The sequence below is a fragment of the Lepidochelys kempii genome, chromosome 2, assembly GCF_965140265.1.
Source record: "Lepidochelys kempii isolate rLepKem1 chromosome 2, rLepKem1.hap2, whole genome shotgun sequence".
NCBI lineage: Eukaryota > Metazoa > Chordata > Testudines > Cheloniidae > Lepidochelys > Lepidochelys kempii.
The window spans coordinates 161,423,849-161,442,637 of NC_133257.1; the positions used below are offsets into that span (position 1 = coordinate 161,423,849).

Here is an 18,789-nt window from a genome sequence, read left to right on the forward strand (position 1 = left end):
AATCTGCCGTTCACTCAGATAAACTCATCAATGGCCAGGATGGGGAAAAAAGAGTAAGAACAATCCCCGTAGTTTCTGATGATCCACCATGTGGGTTGGGAAACAGCTCAGAGAACTTCCCTTCTGGTGGAACCTCAGGAGTTGGGAGGTTTGGGGGGAACCCGGGCTCACCCTCTACCCCAGGTTCCAGCCCAGGGTCCTGTGGATTGCAGCTGTCTAGAGTGCCTCCTGGAACAGCTGAATGACAGCTACAATTCCCTGGGCTACTTCCCCATAGCCTCCTCCCAACACCTTCTTTGTCCTCACCACAGGATCTTCCTTCTGAGGTCTGTTAACGGTTGTACTCCTCAGTCCTCCAGCAGCACATCCTGTCACTCCCAGCTCCTTACATGCACCTCACTAGCTGGAGTGAGAGCCCTTTTAAACCAGGTGTCCTGATTAGCCTTAATTAATTCTAGCAGCTTCCCCATTGGCTACAGGTGTCCTAATTAGCCTGCCTGCCTTAATTAGTTCTAGAAAGTTCCTGAGTGTTCTGGAACAGTCCCTGTTATTTTACCCAGGGAAAAGGGACCTGCTTAACCTGGAACTAATGTACCTACCTTCAACCACTCTTTTGTAGCCATCTGGCCTGACCACGTCACAACACATAAGTATATAAATATATACTCTAGAGAAAAATAGTACCACATACCTATCTAAAATAACCATTAAAAATAGGGCAAATCCTAAGCTGGTGTCAGTTGTCCTAGCTCCATTGACTTCAGTTGGGTTATGACAACTTATTCCCACTGAGGAATTGTTCCATGGTGTCAGTATTTTATGATGTAAAGCCTGATCTGACAGTCCTTATGAGACAAAATGCTGCATGAGGACTGCAAAATTTGCTTGCATCTGGACGGTGACATTGAGCTTTAAAAGGGAAATGCCAGAAAAGTTTGGCCTCTTACCTTTTTTAATGATTAGGCCTATAATTGGTCAGGATTAGAGGGGGGTTTGTTTGCTTGTTTTTTTCTTGTTCGTTTGGTTTTATTTTACCATTTTTCATTTTACTGGTTTCATAGAATGACTGGGAAAGGCTCATCCTTAGTATGTTCGTCTGGAATGGACTCTCTGCTTTCAGTCAAAAGAGAGGCTGGGAAATGTAAAAAAGACCCGACTCCAGCTTCTTCCTGGATCACCCATTGATTTAACCTGCAGATTGTATCCCAATGCACAAGTGTCTCCATTCAGTATTTGTTCATCATAAGTAGCTCACATAATTTGAAAAGTGATGAAAAAAGACACATAGTCCAATAGCTGGATAACAATTCTCTGCCTCCCTGTTGTGCTGACTTTTCTTCCTCCTGTTGTGAAGACTGAGTCAAGCTTCAAAGAACAGGTTGTCAAGAAAAAAAACTCAGCTGATAATCGCACGAACATGTCGGGACTATTCTGAAGCACTGAAAGATTGCCGCTACTGTACATTCCTATCAACTCGGTAACGCGCGAGCAGACACAGGCTGCTCCCTGCTTGTCATTAAATGGTCCTGTGCAAACAGTGGGTCAGTGTCATTTTTTTCAGGAATGACAGGATGCCCAGCCTTTGATGTTGCAGGATTTGTGATGCCATAGCATCAGCTGTGCAGTATGGAGAAAGAGTCGGGAGTTTGTTGTGGTTCTGTACATTTTATATGACATTGTCTGTTGCTAGTTGCCACTGGGTATTTTTTTTCGGGTGTGCTCCACTACACAGAACAATTAGACCCAGACTCATGCACACTCGACTTTAATAAAATGCCCAGTTGTCAAGGGACCTACGAGTTCATTTTGACAGGGCTCTATTCAAGAGGACACTTCTGGTCAGCTCCCCATATCAGGTTTAAACCAAATAAAATGGTGATAAACAGCATGTTTATAGGTTATGGGTCCATATTTAGTGTGGAATGTACCGTGAACTGAGTTCAGTCTCTCACAGTGGACTTTATAGTCAGACTTGTCATCAGTGCACAACCGTTGAATCTCTGTCCAAAGAAGAAGTGTCTGTTTCATTATATATGAGGGTTGCTTCCTGGTTCTTAAAAGGCCACTGGGCAACTATAGGGCAATCTCTCTTTTTCCCTCTTTATTAGAGGAAAGTTGCTGATAACGAGTGTTTGAGAGAAAGTGGGCGGAAAAAATCAAAACTAACTTATCCTTTTCATTATTTTCTTCTTAGGCAGAATTTATAGACAGCAAATTAGTGTGCTGTGCTGTGCAGTCATCACCTAAGCTGTTACCACCAGTATCGCCTTCACTTGCAATGAGGTCCTTGGCAGAGACCGTCCCAACCCCAACAGTGCAGACGATATATTCATCACACAAACCTATTTCTCTGGCAGACAGGTATTGAGCAGTTCATAGCAGTACTCTGTGTCTCTCTCTAGGTTCCCAAGAGTTTAATTTCTTTTATTCTATCATAAATGTAATGGGAAAGAACCCGCTGAGCCTTTCATCCTAAACTACAATTTCCACTAATGTGTAAAGTCAGCTGCCATTTGGTACTTACCTCAGGACAAGTGGAAAGCATAAGAAACTTTCTCTGAATTGAAAGCCACTCCTAACTGGTGATTCAGCCAGCAGTTGCCCTCCTCTGAAGGCCAAACACACCACCTCCATAACCACTGGCCTGGAGAGAAAAGGGTGTGCCATTTTTTCTGAGACAAATCACCTCCCCTGAACTACTGGTTTGTTTTTAACAACTGCTGTCGCAATCTGTTTCTCTAAATTCAGTGCTAACTGGGAAGGGCTGAGAAATAGATACTCTTTTCGATGAATACCAGGTGCTGAATTTTCAGAGTAGTGTCAGGTTGCAATTGTTCTTCTTATAGCATGAAATAGCAAAAAAGCATGTTCCAGCTTCCCACAGAAAACCTACTCTTTTTCAATTCTTCCATCTTACAATTGTTTCTAATGGTAATCTTTCTTCTCTAGAGACTGATGAGTGCTGAATTAGCCAAACTGTCTATTTCAGGGGTGGCCAACCTGTGGTTCCGGAGCCACATGTGGCTCTTCAGAAGTTAATATGCGGCTCCTTGTATAGGCACCGACTGGAGCTACAGGCACCAACTTTCCAGTGGGCCGGGGGGTGCTCACTGCTCAACCTCTGGCGCTGCTGTATCTGCAGGTTCGGCCAGTCGCGGCTCCCACTGGCCACGGTTCGCCGTCCCAGGCCAATGGGGGCTGTGGGAAGCGGCACGGGCTGAGGGATGTGCTGGTCGCTGCTTCCCGCAGCCCCCATTGGCCTGGGACGGCAAACCATGGCCAGTGGGAGCCACGATTGGCCGAACCTGCAGATACAGCAGGTAAACACACCAGCCCGGCCCGCCGGGGGGGCTTACCCTGGCAGGTCGCATGTCAAACGTTGCTGATCCCTGCATTAAAATTTGCACAAAACGCTTAATCTAAAAAGAAAAATCCTAACTATTGCGTCTTTCTCTTGTGCTGCTAACCATCGTTACTTCCCAGCGTGCACTTGTGCCTCTTCATAAACTGTTGTTAAGGGTTGCCCTTTTATAGAATGTATAAATAAATCTACTCATGTGCTCTTAGTGTCTCTCAAGCTACTAGTAGTTAACAATGAAAGAATATGAAAGATGCATGAGACTGAAGGCAGGGCTGGCTCAGTAGGTGCAAGCAGCCTGTGCAATATCTAGGATGACCAGATAGAAAGTGTGAAAAATCGGAACAGGGGTGAGGGGTAATAGGTGCCTATATAAGAAAAAGCCCCAAATATCGGGACTGTCCTGATAAAATCGGTACATCTGGTCACGCTAGCAATATCTTCTGGATAGCCCACAAAATATTCAGCAAACGGGTGAGAGAGATTCTGAAGGATTCTTTCCTGAGCAAAAGTTTTGAAAATACTAGCCATTTGGTGAAATCTGGTCCATTCCAAAGGCCAAAATTAAAAAAGGACCGGGGCAGTTTTGCAGCAGTTATACATGAACCTGGCACATTCTGAAGAGTAAACTCTAAAGACATTCCCTCTTTTCTTCTCTCTCCCTCTGCCTGCTTCATTCCCCTCCCTCTGTCTTTACCTGCATAGTGTTCTCCCCCACTTCCTTCTCTTCTCCTCTCCAGCAATCCCCCCTAGTTCTCAAATAGGGGTGCTGGCAGACCCAGAGAATGTGCTGTATGTGTCATGGCAGCAGCCCCACTCCCTCAGACCCAGCTACCCCAAAGAGCTCCGGGGAGAGGGTCCCCTCACATACCCCTATAATTCCTGTACTAGGTCCCAGTAGTGGGCCAACCCTCAGCCTGGCCTCGGCCATAGGCTCTTTGAGTCTCTTGCACCTGTGTCGCCTACAGGAGCCCCTACTCGCGGGCGAGTTCTCTGTTCCTGGCAGGAGTTCAGCTCACTCCAGGGCCCTTTCTGTGTCCAATTGCTTCTATTCCCTGGTGACACTCCCCAGGTCCCACCACAGGTCACTGGCTGGGAGCAGCCCTCCCGGGCCCTTTGCCCGTATCAGGCTTATAGTGTCCACAATCAAGGGTGGGAAGGGAAAGGAAAGGTTAGTTGCTGCCTCAGGCTGAGCTCCCCTTGCTACTGGAACTCACTAGCAGTCCCTGGCAGCTTCTCCTCCAGGGTAAACTTCCCCCCTTCTCTATGGCAAGTTTCACCTTTTGAAGCTGCCCTTCTTCAGCTGGAGCATGTTCTGCAGGTGCGTCTAACTGGTGCTGCTTGAGTGCAGGAATGCTCGTTAGCCTTTTCGGTCAGTGGGATGAGGGCGTGTCCCATCACAGTCCCCACCATGGTCTGCCAGAAATGTAAAGAACCAGGAGACTTGGTGGGTCATCAGAGGAGATGGTAACAAAGCTCTCTCCCTCCTTGGCCATAGTTAAGGGGCTGCAGTAACCATGAGCTGCATGGGCATTAGCCCACTCAAACACTAGGATCAGCAGCGGACTGAGGGAATAGACAGGGAGGGGCATGGCTCATCTGAAGATGCAGAGAGGCAGTAGACTGGGGGGAAAGCCTGAGCCCACTCAAGGACTAAAAATGGCAGAAGTCTACAGCCACTTCCCCATACCAGCCACCTGAAGAGCAGCAGCAGATCCAGCCTTCCTTCTCCCCAGGTTTGGCTGAGCAGGAGTAGCAGTGGTAACATTCCATCCCACAGTGCTTACACCACCAACGCTAGATGTCCACTTGAGATGGGGGCATGGTCCAGTCAGGTGGCTGTGGGCATGGATGGGCTTGGGTAGACTCCTCTTCCTCCCTTTCCCTGTGTAAGGAGGAATGCTTAGCTGCTTCACAGCAGCTTCTTCCTGCTCAGTTCCTCCTCCTGGACCAGAATGCTTTATGGAGACGTCTACTCCTTGTGCTTCTTAGCCAGTGTGTGACAACATCACAGCAACATCGTTCCATGATCCCAGGCAAGATCTCTAGCACTTAATCCAGCTCGGCTTCCCATTCACTTGAGTGCACACTAAATAATGCTGTAGGCTATGTAATGAAAAAGAAACCTCCTCTAGGACCAAACCATGCAGGAAACTGAAAGGCGATCTGGGCCCTGAGGAGCAGATTGCTGCAATACAAGTCTTTTTAAATGGCTTTTACATCAATTAACAAGAAACTGAGCTTTTAATCTTGCTTTCATTGAAGTCAATGGGAACTTTATCAGTGGCTTTGTGGGGAGAAGGAGTAAGCCCTAAAATGTCTCATGCTTTTTCCCCCCTTGGTTGCTTTTCTTTACTACTCAAAATGTCAAATGATTTTCACTTCTGACTCAACCATCTATTTTCAGCTTTTTCACTGAATCAAACTGAACCTTTCTCCTTCCCTTGGTACTTTAAAAATGTTAATTATTTTTAATTGAAATATGTGGCATTTTGTTGTTCCCATAATTGGCTGTTTGTGCATTAATTACACAGTGCTGAGACTCTGAGGCGTGAACTCGAGAGAGAGAAGATGATGAAAAGACTGTTGATGACAGAATTATGAAATTCTCACTTCATCACATGGAGACTGGATTGGGGCCTTTCATGTGCCTTCTGTCTGTTTACATTCCTCCACTTCTGTGTACTCAACATAATGCATCATGAAAATGTGTTATGTTCCCAGCTCACTCAGATTCATCACAGTTGATTACAATTAAGTCTCGGCTTGACTTTAACTTGGAGGAGTTTCTTTATTCATTTACTGCTGGGAAATAAACCTTCAGTCCTTTATTTATCATGAGTATTAGGATTTTCTACTATTATAAAATGAATTTTAGGTTTGGTTTTGGTAAATCTAAGGTAAAAACTATCAGCAAGGAACATACTGATTTCTACTGAGAAACACTGTTCTGTATATATGTTAATAACTGCACAGAGATTAATGTTATGCAGAATATTTTGATAGTAACATAGAAAATGTCATTTTGTATAACTGAAAATTGCACCGAGTTACTGCTGTTTGTTAAAGAATCATTTTTAAAAGCAGAAAAATGATTATTATATCTTAACCCTACGACTCTTCGTCTCTGCTGAAAAATAAATGGCTGTCTTATCAAATTTCTAACTTAATCTTTACTCAGATATATATAGATATATCAGTGCTGCCTAAAATCATGTCATCTTGATTTGACAATAAAAGAAATCATATTGTATTCCTGGTAAAGAAAAACTTCCATGGTTCAAAGTTGTTTGCTGTTGACACCCTTATCTTTAAATCAAAAACATTGAATCAGAAACCAGTTTTAACTAAGACTCTGATTCTACAAACACTTGCATGCATGTATCCATGCATGTTTACATCAAGCAACTGAGTGGTTCCACTGAAATTAACAGGACTACTCCCTTACTTAATGTTAAGCATGTAAGTGTTTGCAGGATTAGAGCCTTAAACAATTGGTTTATGGTATTAAGGTCATATAATAACACTATAGATCATATTTCCTATAAAACTGTCCTATAGTTTCCCTTTTTTAGTAGTGCAGAATAGGTAATTTATTTAAAAAGCTGACAACAATTGATCATGAGCTACAACACGCGATTTTGAACAGACACCTTGTATGTGTTTTATATGGCCCAAGATCTATATTTTTCTGTTACCCTGTACAGTAGATTCTCCTGTTTTTAGTATTGTTAAAATAAAAAGATGCCCTTAATTTGATACCAACGACCATAGATTTATCTAAATTTAACCAGCCTGTTGGCTTTAAAGGTAGGGAGTGCGTATAGTAAGATTCAATTTTCTCAGTGTTAGTTATGGTCATTTAATATGAAAAATCTTGAGTGCATTTTAGGACTCTTGACTGCAACTTGGAGACAGAAAGTTACTTGTTTATTTTATATTCATTGAGGCAGGAAATGAACAGAAGGCTCTTCAATTAAAGTCCGATAACTTTGAACCTTTTCTATAGCTATAAAATGAAGCTAAAGTAAGTGGCATCAGTGTCAGGAAGAAATCTGGGATGCATCCTGTAATGAAATGCTTTAACATACAGAATAGGCCCATGGATCTGTACAAGTGCCCAGATGTCTGGCTGGTATGTTTCTGAGTACTCGACAGACTTTGCTGCATAATCAAAATGCATCTGGTACACTGTACAGCGGAATTGTAGTTATGTCAACAGATTTGGTGGCACACTTTTTGTACATCCATTTCCATCAATCTAAGGTTAATTTTTAAAAAATGGGAATATTATCTCCCTCTGAAGAAATCACAGAGGCAAAGAACGCTTCAGGAATAAAAGACTAGGCCTTCATTCTGCCACTAATCTTTTCCTCACCTCATTCAGAGGGATTGTGGAGGAAGGAGCACTCCAGCCTAAGGCACCACAGGTTAAAATAATTTTTGCCTGGTCACTAATAAAAAGAGAGCAGCCTAAAGACAAATAAGAAAAGGTTCCTATAGCAGCCACTGTTTTCAGAGACAGGAAGCAAAAATAACTCCAAGAATGGAGTTACCTAAACTGCACTTTTCCACTATTTGCTTCTGTCCTACCTGTTCTTAGGCAGCCATCAGTTGCATGCAAAGATAATTCAAAGAATGTGCGACTGGCCACTCCCAAAGGTTATCAAGGAGAAAGGACCTAAGAAGATAGCTCAGTGGTTCAACACTCCCCTGGTTTTTCTATTGCGTGGATTGCTGTGCGCTTATTCAAGAGTGCTATTATGGGCAGCTGGAAACCCTGGAACCTGCTTTGGTTGGGGCTACTTGCTCCTGGTTAGCTGCATTAAGCAATGTATTCACAAGGACCAAAGCATTCAGATAGAATGAATGCTAGATGGGAATAGCCCATTCGTTTTTCCGGCAGATAAATAAGCTACGAGTTTGTTCTTGTACAGAACAGCATGGTAGTCCTAGTATATAAGAATTCTCAAGCTGAAACTTTCAGAACAGGAAAACTGAAACCATGCACTAAGATGCCCTGTCGCCATTCTAGATCTGAACTGACTGGGCATGCTTTGGAATAGCTGAAAAAAGAACAAGGACACCGTCCATTTTTTTAGATTCCTGGAAATTAGAGATGGAACAGTCTTACCAGATCACTGAGCCCCAGATCCTCAAAAGTATTTAGGTGTCTAACTCCCATTGATTTCAATGGGTGGTAGGCTCCTAAATGGCTTTGAAAATCTGGGCCTTAATCCCTTCTGATGCAGGATTGTTCCTCACAGTATGTTCTCAGATGTTTGTCTGGTCTAATTTTAAATGTCTTAAGCAATGGGGCTTCCACGCCCTCCCTCGGGAGACTATTCTACAGGCTGTTAGGAATGTTTTCCTGATATTAAACCTAAATTTCCATTTGTACAATTCCATCGTATTTTTAGTTCCTGCACACACCCTTTAGCCAAACCTCAGCAATTCCTCACCCATGTGTGATCTACCCCTTTAATACACAGCCTTGTCTGGACTAGGATTGAGAGGTGTAGTGTTAGACTGTATCAGCAAAAGCTCTAGTGTAAACAAGGCAGTAAACATGTGCTAAACTGGTCCAGTTGAAATCTAGGCTTCCCAGTAGATTTTAACTCCACAATGTTAGCAAGTGTTGAAGTATACCGTACCTTCTCTGCACTGCACTTTTAGAACATGTAAATTAGCACACGTTAGCTAACATTTTTGAACAACATACCTTTAAATCCTGGTCTAATCCAAGCCTATGGTGGTCAAAGAGCAAAGTTTATTGTTGAAGGTTGATTTAATCTCAAATCTCAGTTTTGACCAACTGATATTATGGCTTTCCAATCAGAGCCCAGTTTAAAAACTTTGAGGCCTTAAGCGTTTTCTTTGTTTAGGTGGCAACACACAGCTTCATGTTTTGATGATGGCAGCAAAAGTAAGATTAGTTGTTTCAAAAGCTAGGCAATGTCTATGTAATGGCTAAACAAGTATTTTCCCATGTTGCAATCTCTCTCAAACAGGATTTTTTTCCCCTGTGTGGGGTACCCATTTGACCACCTAAAATGAACTACATATTTCAAGTAAAATGGCCAAGTTTTCTTTGGAAACATTGTTTAAGGTTCTTAATTAGTATCAGAAGATACAGTATGTATAGCCTTTGATATTACAACCATATTTGTATCCTGCGAGACAATGTTTAAAAATGAGTTCCTCCTTAAAGTCTTCGCTTCAGGGGTACGCGTTTCCCCTGCAAGAGTTTGCCAACTCAGCCACTTCAAACAGAGCCAGCAACTGGGTGAAATGCTTTGGTGGAGGCAGCATCATGTTTATTTGTACTGTTTATGGAAATCCTTCATTTTCATTTTTTTTTCCTGGATATATCTGTGGTCCACTGGTTTCAGACATCTACTCTTTGGAATTATACAATGGAATATTGTTATTTCATTTTTGATGTCCTGATGTTCAAGGCGTTTGCCATAAATATTCTGAGACTGATCTGTTGATTGCATGTAAGATCAGCCCTACAACTGTGCTTTGTAAAGTTAAGTGCGTAAAGAAATTCTTTGGTGACATGGGGAGGGGAACACTTCTCTGGCAGCTGCTGCTGAGGCTGCTGAGTAGCACCTCCAGCCAAGGTTACTGACATCAGCGTGTTACAGCTGAGCAGCAGCCTGTATCAAGAGAGGGAGTACAATGACATTTCAGTTGAAAGTTGGCTTGAGAGAGGCTTTTACGGCTCAGCTGTTTACCTGTTCCTGTATTCATGCCTGCAATAAAAAAGAGAAAAAAAAATAAATCACTGAGTCTGAGCAATCTGTGTTCAAACCAAGGAGTTGGTGGCACACTGCACTGTCCCTATTCAAGGCAAACATCTGGTTCCCAATGAAGTGGATCCACCTCAATTACGGAACATCTGTCTTAAGCAACCACTGAAGAATTTCCCCCAAGAAATCCAGAGCCGTTTTGTTCAACCTTTCGTCAAAGGCCACCTCGACTGGGCAACAGATATTTGCGAGTCCCTTGGGTGGTTGCTTAAGGCAGGCTTTGCTGAATTACTTAAGCTAGAAAAACTGCCAGAAATAGAATGGCAATAAGGCATGGCATTTTGTCTTCCTCAGCTTTCAGTTTGCAGGGTGACAGATGCCTGTTTGAAAGGATGAGGAACAGAGTTGTGCAGAGGATGGAAGTCACATTTTGCAAAGGATTTTGACATCTGGTTTTATTCCAAATAGGAATGAAAACTCAAACATTTTGAAATTCTCCACAGAGGAAAATTCTGGAGGAGGGACTTATTTTGAGTTGAGATAAGTGTTTCAATTTTGACTTCCATGTCTAAAATGTCATAGTCTATTCTACAATATAATAGCCTACAAAATAAAAACAAAAAGTGAAAAATTGAAATGTTTCATTCAGAAAGTGTCACACTGGGATGTTTCAACATTGGCAGAACTTTTTCTCCAGTTTTCTTCCCAAATGAAATTCTGGCAAAATTGAAACACGTCAGTCTTCATCGGAGCAAGCAGTTCCATTAACTACGGTTTCATTAAAATTTCTCTGACCAACTCTAATGTGAAGAGTTCATGTGGGTTTAATCTCTGTTCTGGGAAAATAGACAGTAAAATAATAACAATCAGCTACTTCAGTTGCCTGGAACTTTGGACTAGGTGGGCTTCAAAGATGAACATGTGTTGAGCTTTTGTTGCAATATGACCATGACCTATGTGAACAGACAAGTGAGCGCCAAGATACATTCTGTCACTCAGGAGGCAGAATTCTTCTTTGCCTGTGGCATTGTATGTTAAGGGGAACAAGACAAGATGATATTTGCAAGATAGTAGATTGACTGAGTTGCAGAAATCTATGGTGAGAATGGAAAGGGAATGACTAGATGTATGGACTTTATTATATAGACACTTGAGGTGAAAGCCAGCCTTCATTTAGTTCAATGGGGCCAGGCTTTCACTCCTGGGGTTGTCCAATATTGGGTGGAATTTGCAAAGGTGCTGAAGTGATGTAGCAGCGCAAATCCCACAGCAAGTCAATGAGACTTGTGCCAACAAACCACCTGGATACTATTGAAAAAGCCCACCCATTATTATTTGTTGCCTGTTGCCATGGTGTGCTAGGTGCTGCACAAATCCAAAAGTAGTCTCAGTGCCTGCCACAAAAAAATCTTACTCTCTAAAAAAATAAAATAATAAAGAACACAGAGAAGTTATGGAGCAAGAGAGACAATAAACAAGTAAGGGGTCAGCTGGTGTTTGGCCTCATGCTGACAATAAAACATTGTATTGATGCAGTGGGGCTTTTTGTAGTTTATTTTTAATTACAAATATATAAAGTAGGGCTGTTGATTAAACTCAGTTAACTAAAAAAAATTAATCACAATTAATCGCACTGTTAAACAATAGAATACCAACTGAAATGTATTAAATATTTTTGGACGTTTTTTCTACATTTTCAAATATATTGATTTCTACTACAACACAGAATACAAAGTGTACAGTGATCACTTTATATTATTACTTTGATTACAAATATTTGCACTGTAAAAATGATAAACAAAAGAAATAGTATTTTTCAATTCACCTCATATACGTACTGTAGTGCAATCTCTATCGTGAAAGTGTAACTTACAAATATAGATTTTTTTTGGTTACATGACTGCACTCAAAACAAAACAATATAAAACTTTAGAGCCTACAAGTCCACTCAGTCCTACTTCTTGTACAGCCAATCGCTAAGAGAAACAAATTTGTTTACATTTACAGGACATAATGCTGTCCTACTGCTTATTTACAATATTACCTAAAAATGAGAACAGGCGTTTGCATGGCACTGTTGTAGCTGGCATTGACAAGCCAGATACGCTAAACATTAATATACCCCTTCATGCTTCAGCCACCATTCCAGAGGACATGCTTCCATGCTGATGATACTCGTTAAAAAAAGAATGCGTTAATTAAATTTGTGACTGAACTCCTTGGGGGAGACTTGTAAGTCAAGGAGGGCCCTGGTTCAAGACCCAGATTTTTAAAGGTATTTAGGCATTGTTCGTAAATGTTACATGCCTGAAGGCCAAACCCTCAAAGGTAGTTTTTTTTAGGTATCTAACGCCCATTGAAATCAATGGGTGTTAGGCACCTAAATATCTTTCAGGATCCGGGCTAAGTCACATAGGAGCATCTCTCCTATTTTTCAAAAGTGACTTAGGCACTTAGGGAACCTTTCACTGAGACTTGATCTCAAGTGCCAAAAGTCACTTTTGAAAATGAGACTCAGGCCCCTAAGTCACTTAGGCCTTGCACCGCTGGGTGGTGCAACACCTAAATACCTTTTAAAAGCTGCGCCCAAATTACCTCCTTTTTTGAGCCATAGAAGTCATGCTGCAGATCTCCATTGCAGAGCTAGTTTGGCCCAGTTTACTGGTCACCACCATGTACACGTACAGCTCTATATTAAAACGTGGTACAATTTTTTAAAAGGATGGCTGCAGGATGCTCAGCACTTCTGAAAACCAAATCACATATTTAGGCACCTAAATATGGGTTTAACAAGCCTAATTTTAGGCCCCTATTTTTGAAAAATCTTCACCAACAAGTTCACTGCTTCCTCATTTACAGCTCCCATCAAAGGTCTTTTATCGCAGAGCCCTGCCTTGGTAAAGCACACAGGGCAAGGCAGTTAAAGGGGATGGAATGTAGATAACAGCACTGGGTAACCTCTCTAACCTAACTAACAAAACCTTGAAGCTGCTTTTCTGTGTCTGCGGCCTTTGTTACCAAATATCTGTGTGCATCACTCATTACAAGTTCAGCTCAAGGATTTAAGTTGATGAAGCTTTTTCTCACTGACTACTTCATGTGTAAGTAGAGGAGGAGGGCTGACTTTTCCCCAGCACTCGGCTATTTTCAGCCAATTTTAATAGTCTAGATCAGAGGTTCTCAAACTGTGGTCCATGAGTTCCATTCAGGTGGTCTGCAGATAGTTCCCTCTAAGGTGCGCACCTGGGTGGCCGCACACAAGAGAATGAAGGGCCACCCACCTAATTAGTGGAGCTGCGCAGGTGTGGCTCCACTAATTAGGTGTCTGGACCCTGGAGAAGATGCACATGTAAGGTGAGGTGGCGGCCTTGGGGGGAATAAGGGGTAGGTGGGAGGGGGCAGTGGGGTAAGAAGAGGGGGTGGGGGAATTTGGGATGTGCAGGGTTGTGGCAGCCAGAGAAAGAGGCAACTTTCCCCAGCTCCAGGGCTGCGGCTGCCGAGGAGAGACGGCCCTCCTTCCCAGCCTCACCTCGGGGGCTGCTTTAGTGGAGGAGAGAGGGAGAGACTCCCTCTCCTTCCCAGCCCCAGCTCAGGGGCTGCCGTGGCGCGGGAGAGAGGGCACATCCATTGCATTAGAAAGGTAAGACTACTGATATTAAAATATGAGTTGTGTGCTTTTATTTGTAGAATAAAAAAAATTCATTATTATTATCCAAAATGCTTTACAATAGTTAGCTAATGGTACAAACAACATTTGGAAAGGTCATTAAGTGGTCTGCCTAGACCCTCAGCAATTTTCTAGTGGTCTGCGGGAAAAAAAGTTTGAGAACCACTGGTCTAGATTAATGGTGGACATCTGAAAAGGCTCTGTTACAGTTTTACCAAGGATGTTGTTTTCAGTGATCTTCCTTTGTATCAGTTGTGACAAAGTTCCTGCTCTACCTTGGTGGGTCTTGCACTTATTGGCGGATTTGCTCGCCTTGGAGCTTCACGGCAGCCCTCAGCTTGGCCATTTTTCTGAATTCACAGTCCAGATCGACTCCTCCTGTGTCTGACCAGGAATTGGGAGGATTTGGGGGGAACCCGGGCCCGCTCTCTACTCCGGGTTCCAGCCCAGGGCCCTGTGGAATGCAGCTGTCTAGAGTGCCTCCTGGAACAGCTGTGTGACAGCTACAACTCCCTGGGCTACTTCCCCATGGCCTCCTCCCAACACCTTCTTTATCCTCACCATAGGATTTTCCTCCTGGTGTCTGATAATGCTTGTATACCTCAGTCCTCCAATAGTCCACATTCTCACTCTCAGCTCCTAGTGCCTCTTGCTCCCAGCTCCTCACACACACACCACAAACTGAAGTGAGCTCCTTTTTAAAATCCAGGTGCCCTGATTAGCCTGCCTTAATTGATTCTAGCAGCTTCTTGATTGGCTGCAGGTGTTCTAATCAGCCTGTCTTAATCGTCTCCAGAAGGTTCCTGATTGTTCTGGAACCTTCCCTGTTACCTTACCCAGGGAAAAGGGACCTATTTAGCCTGGGGCTAATATATCTGCCTTCTATTACTCTCCTGTAGCCATCCGGCCCTGTCACACAGTCTATTCCATTAACTCTCCTTGTGCCTACTTCATATCCTGTATAATATTTGTGTGGCTATGGGTACACATTAGGCATTAGATAAATAAAAATAAATAAATTAGCCCCTTAAATATGTGTAGTACAGAAAGATGCTCATGAATGAAGGGGTAATCTTCATCTACATTCTTTGTTTCTATGATTTCTTCCAGTGTAATTAATGTTCCCAGCTCCCCCTGGTTTACCAACAAGTAATTGAGCCTTTTGATTATTTAGTTGCTTCCATAATCATCTTGGCACAACACATAAGCTATTTGTAGGAGCAGGTTTTTCCAGAACTGCCTCCAATGCATGATTTATGGCACCCTTCTTTAAAGGATCTGGTGCTGGCCAGGCTCAGAAACAGGACATGGACTAGATGGACCCTGGGTCTGTCTGATCTTGTAGTGCGACTCCGACTTTCCTAGCATTTATTTTCCATTGGCAGCTAAGTCCTTAATTACTATTGTTTTTACTCACACATTCAAAATTAAACAAAAACCTGAAGCATCTATAAATCAAGAGGATTACTGAAGTAAAGTATATAGAGAGACATTGCTGTTTAATTAAAAACTACATTAATTATGCACCTATCATCTGCCACTTACTGTAACAATTGAGATCCAAGCTTTTACCAAGTGAACATAAGAACATAACAGCCATATGGGGTCAGACCAAAGGTCCATCTAGCACCGTATCCTGTCTTCTGACAGTGGCTAATGCCAGGTACCCCAGAGGGAATGAACAGAACAGGTAATCATCAAGTGATCCATTCTCTGTCACCCATTCCCAACTTCTGGCAAACAGAGGCTAGGGATACCATCCCTGCCCATCCTGGCTAATAGCCATTGATGGACCTATCCTCCGTGAATTTATCTGGTTCTTTTTTGAAACCTGTTATAGTCTTGGCTTTCACCACATCCTCTGGCAAGGAGTTCCACAGGTTGACTGTGCATTCCATGAAAAAATACTTCCTTTTGTTTGTTTTAAACCTGCTGCCTATTAATTTCATTGGTGGCACCTAGTTCTTCTGTTATGAGAAGAAGTAAACACTTATTTACTTTCTCCACACCAGTCATGATTTTATAGACCTCCATCATATCCCCCTTAGTCGTCTCTTTTCCAAGCTGAAAAGTCACAGCCTCATTAATCTCTCCTCATACGGAAGCCTTTCCATATCCTTAATAATTTTTGTTGCCCTTTTCTGAACCTTTTCCAAGTCCAATATATCTGTTTTTGAGATGGGGTGACTACATCTGCATGCAGTATTCAAGATGTGGGCATACCATGGATTTATATAGAGGCAATATGATATTTTCTGTCTTATTATCTATCCCATTCTTAATGAGTCCCAACGTTCTGTTTGCTTTTTTGACTGCTGCTGCACATTGAGTGGATGTTTTCAGAGAACCATTCAGGCTTATGGAATTGAGTCTGAAAAAGGATATAGCATACTCCCCTGCTCTGAATTCACCCCACTTGGCTGGTTAAGGGGAGTGGGGTGGAGCCAGAGTCCATCTCATGTGACCCTTGGCTTTTCCCTTGCTTAGGTACCAATCACAGCAATAGAGAGTACTGAAAGGAAGCATGTGCCCTGTTGAAATTCTTGCCAACCCAAAAACAATGCAAGATGACAGGGAATCTCGCCTTTCCTCAGCCTACCTTGTGCTTCTGTATAGGAGCTGACCAGAATCTGGCCCAAATGTTTGATCCTGAGAGGTGCTGAACATGTGTGATTCCCAGGAGCAGGCCCAGCAGTAGCCTTATCTCTGTTAAGACATCTTATCTCTTAATGCTCATGTGAGCTGTTTATGGTTTAAATTCAGCATTCAGTCAATGTTTGGCATTACAGTAATAAGTCATTTCATTAATATTGAAAAGCTTTTGTTTATAAATACTTTATCATTCTTCAGGGGGTAAACTGTGCTTTTGAAAATCTCAGCACTCGTGGTAGGAAATTGTTTCAATTTGTAAGACTCCTTTGTACACTGCAGCAGAGTATACATAGTATCATACTACTCAGGCTTTTAAAGCCTCTACTATACTTCTCATCTGCCAACAACAATGGGGCAGACTCACGTGAGCGAAAACAGCTCTAATTATTAATAGAAAATTCAACCCTTCCATTATGCTACCAGGAAAGGAAAGGAAAGGAAAGAATTGCTGTTTCGCTAAAGGTACCCATACCTATAGCTAATATAGGTAATAAATCTGACTTTGTTGTCAAATTGACAGATGTGCTTATGAAATTTGAGTCCAGATGTTCATTTACAGCTAAACTACAGCTGATTTGCATCTAAAGCTATTTGAGACATGAAATTTCAGTTCTGCAGGAAAATCCAACATTTTGAAGTTTTCAGTTCAGTTCCATCAGAATCCTACCTTTTTTTTTTTTTTTCATGGAAGGTAGTTGAAACCAAAACGTTTCTACAAAACATTTCAGATTTGATGAATCCACATTGTCCAAGGAAAAACATTTCATTTGAAAAATTTCTGACCAGCTCTATTTGCATCTTACTTCCAGTCGTACAGCAAAGAGAATGAGCAAGAAATGCTCTTACACTTATGTGATTTGTATATACATTTTCCTTCTTGGTTAACTCTGGCCCTGGTTCAGCAATGTACTTAAGCATGTACCCAACTATAAGTATGTGCATAATACCTGTGACTTCACTTGTATTAAATGGGGCTACGCACATACTTTAAGTTAGGTATGTGCTCATGTACCTTGTTAAGCCAGGGCCTTGGTCCACAAGATATTGCAAATTTACTTATTGGATAATGTGTTGTGTTAGTTTTTTAATATTTTGAACAATGATTACCTTTGTGGCTGGTGCAATAACCACATATAATAAAGTCCAAAGAATTTACACTAGATTCAGAAGTGAGGCAGTTAATTTTCCTGTTCATATCTGCTGACTATACCAAGACAAGAGCAAAGCATTCAGCTAATGAGAAAGGACTCCTCTCCAAGAAACCAGTCCTGTTCCAGACGTAACTGATAGCAGTTTTACCTTCAATAGAACAGAATTAGGCTGCAGGAGGCAGATTTGTAAAGGTATTTTGGTACCTAAAGTACCTAGGCACCTAACTGCCATTAGCCACACATCTAGGCATTTTTTGAAAATCCCATGAGGTCCCTAAATACCTTTAAAAATCTGGCCTCAGATACCAAGGAGAGTCATACAGAAGCAGAAAAGTCTGCCAGTCCCCTTGTCTACAGCTCTCCAGACGTACAGCTCACCTGGTCTGATGAATCTAGGCCCAGTTAAGGGAAAAAATTGTAAAATAAGTGTATTATGGTAAGTCTAATATAAAACACTACAGGCTGAATAGAAGCTGAGAGGTATAAGATGTAGCAGGTGGAAAACACTGTGTGTATACAAGATATATTAAAAAAAATCTTATCAGCCCAAATTAATTGCTGCGTTCCTCCCACAGCATCTTTGCAGACACAGAAAACAGAACAGTGTCACTATTCATTCCTGTCCATGGCTTGTTCCTCTGCTAAGCCCAGATTCATCACGTTTGTGTATACGGTATCCCACCAGGTAGTCAGTGGTCATCCTCTAGGTTGGACTGACCTTGGTTGTGTTTGCATTATTTTCTTTGGCATCCTATCATCTGTTTGTCTTCTGCAGTGTCCCAACATCATAATCTCTTCTATTGTGACCAATCCCATATCCGGATTTCACATCCGACCCTCCTAATTAATTAAATTAATTAAAATAAATGACAAGGCTGATCTAAATCTAGTTCTCTAAAAAGTGTCTTGTAGAGATTTAGTTTGCGTTGGTGACATCTTCTGGGTGTATTTACTGACTGCTTGTGGAATTTTTAAAGCTTAACCTTTAGTCTTTCAAGTAGTCCATGAAAGGAGAGGTTTATCTTGAAATTCCAACTTCCTTTAGGCTCTTTAGTATGTCTCAGCTTTTACCTTTTCATTTCTTCCACCAACTGGTGAAACTGAGCATGCAAACACCTTTTCTTTGTGGCTGGCAGCTCTAAATTGAACTTGGAAACTTTATTTTCAGCTTTAAAAATTGCATGGAATGTGCATGAGCACATTGCT

The 18,789-nt window shown here is 42.1% G+C and overlaps 1 protein-coding gene across 7 annotated transcripts in view; it reads left to right on the forward strand.

Annotated features, from left to right (window-relative positions):
• EPB41L4B (erythrocyte membrane protein band 4.1 like 4B) overlaps window positions 1–10,145 on the forward strand; it is a 246,854-nt gene extending 236,709 nt beyond the window's left edge. For all 7 annotated transcript variants that reach the window (XM_073332653.1, XM_073332656.1, XM_073332654.1 and 4 more), the window contains 2 exons: window positions 2,195–2,361; window positions 5,893–10,145. In XM_073332653.1, coding sequence (XP_073188754.1) covers window positions 2,195–2,361; window positions 5,893–5,962 — 237 coding nt within the window. In that variant the 3' untranslated portion in view covers window positions 5,963–10,145. The remainder of the gene's footprint in view (window positions 1–2,194; window positions 2,362–5,892) is intronic.
• Window positions 10,146–18,789: the final 8,644 nt, after the last annotated feature.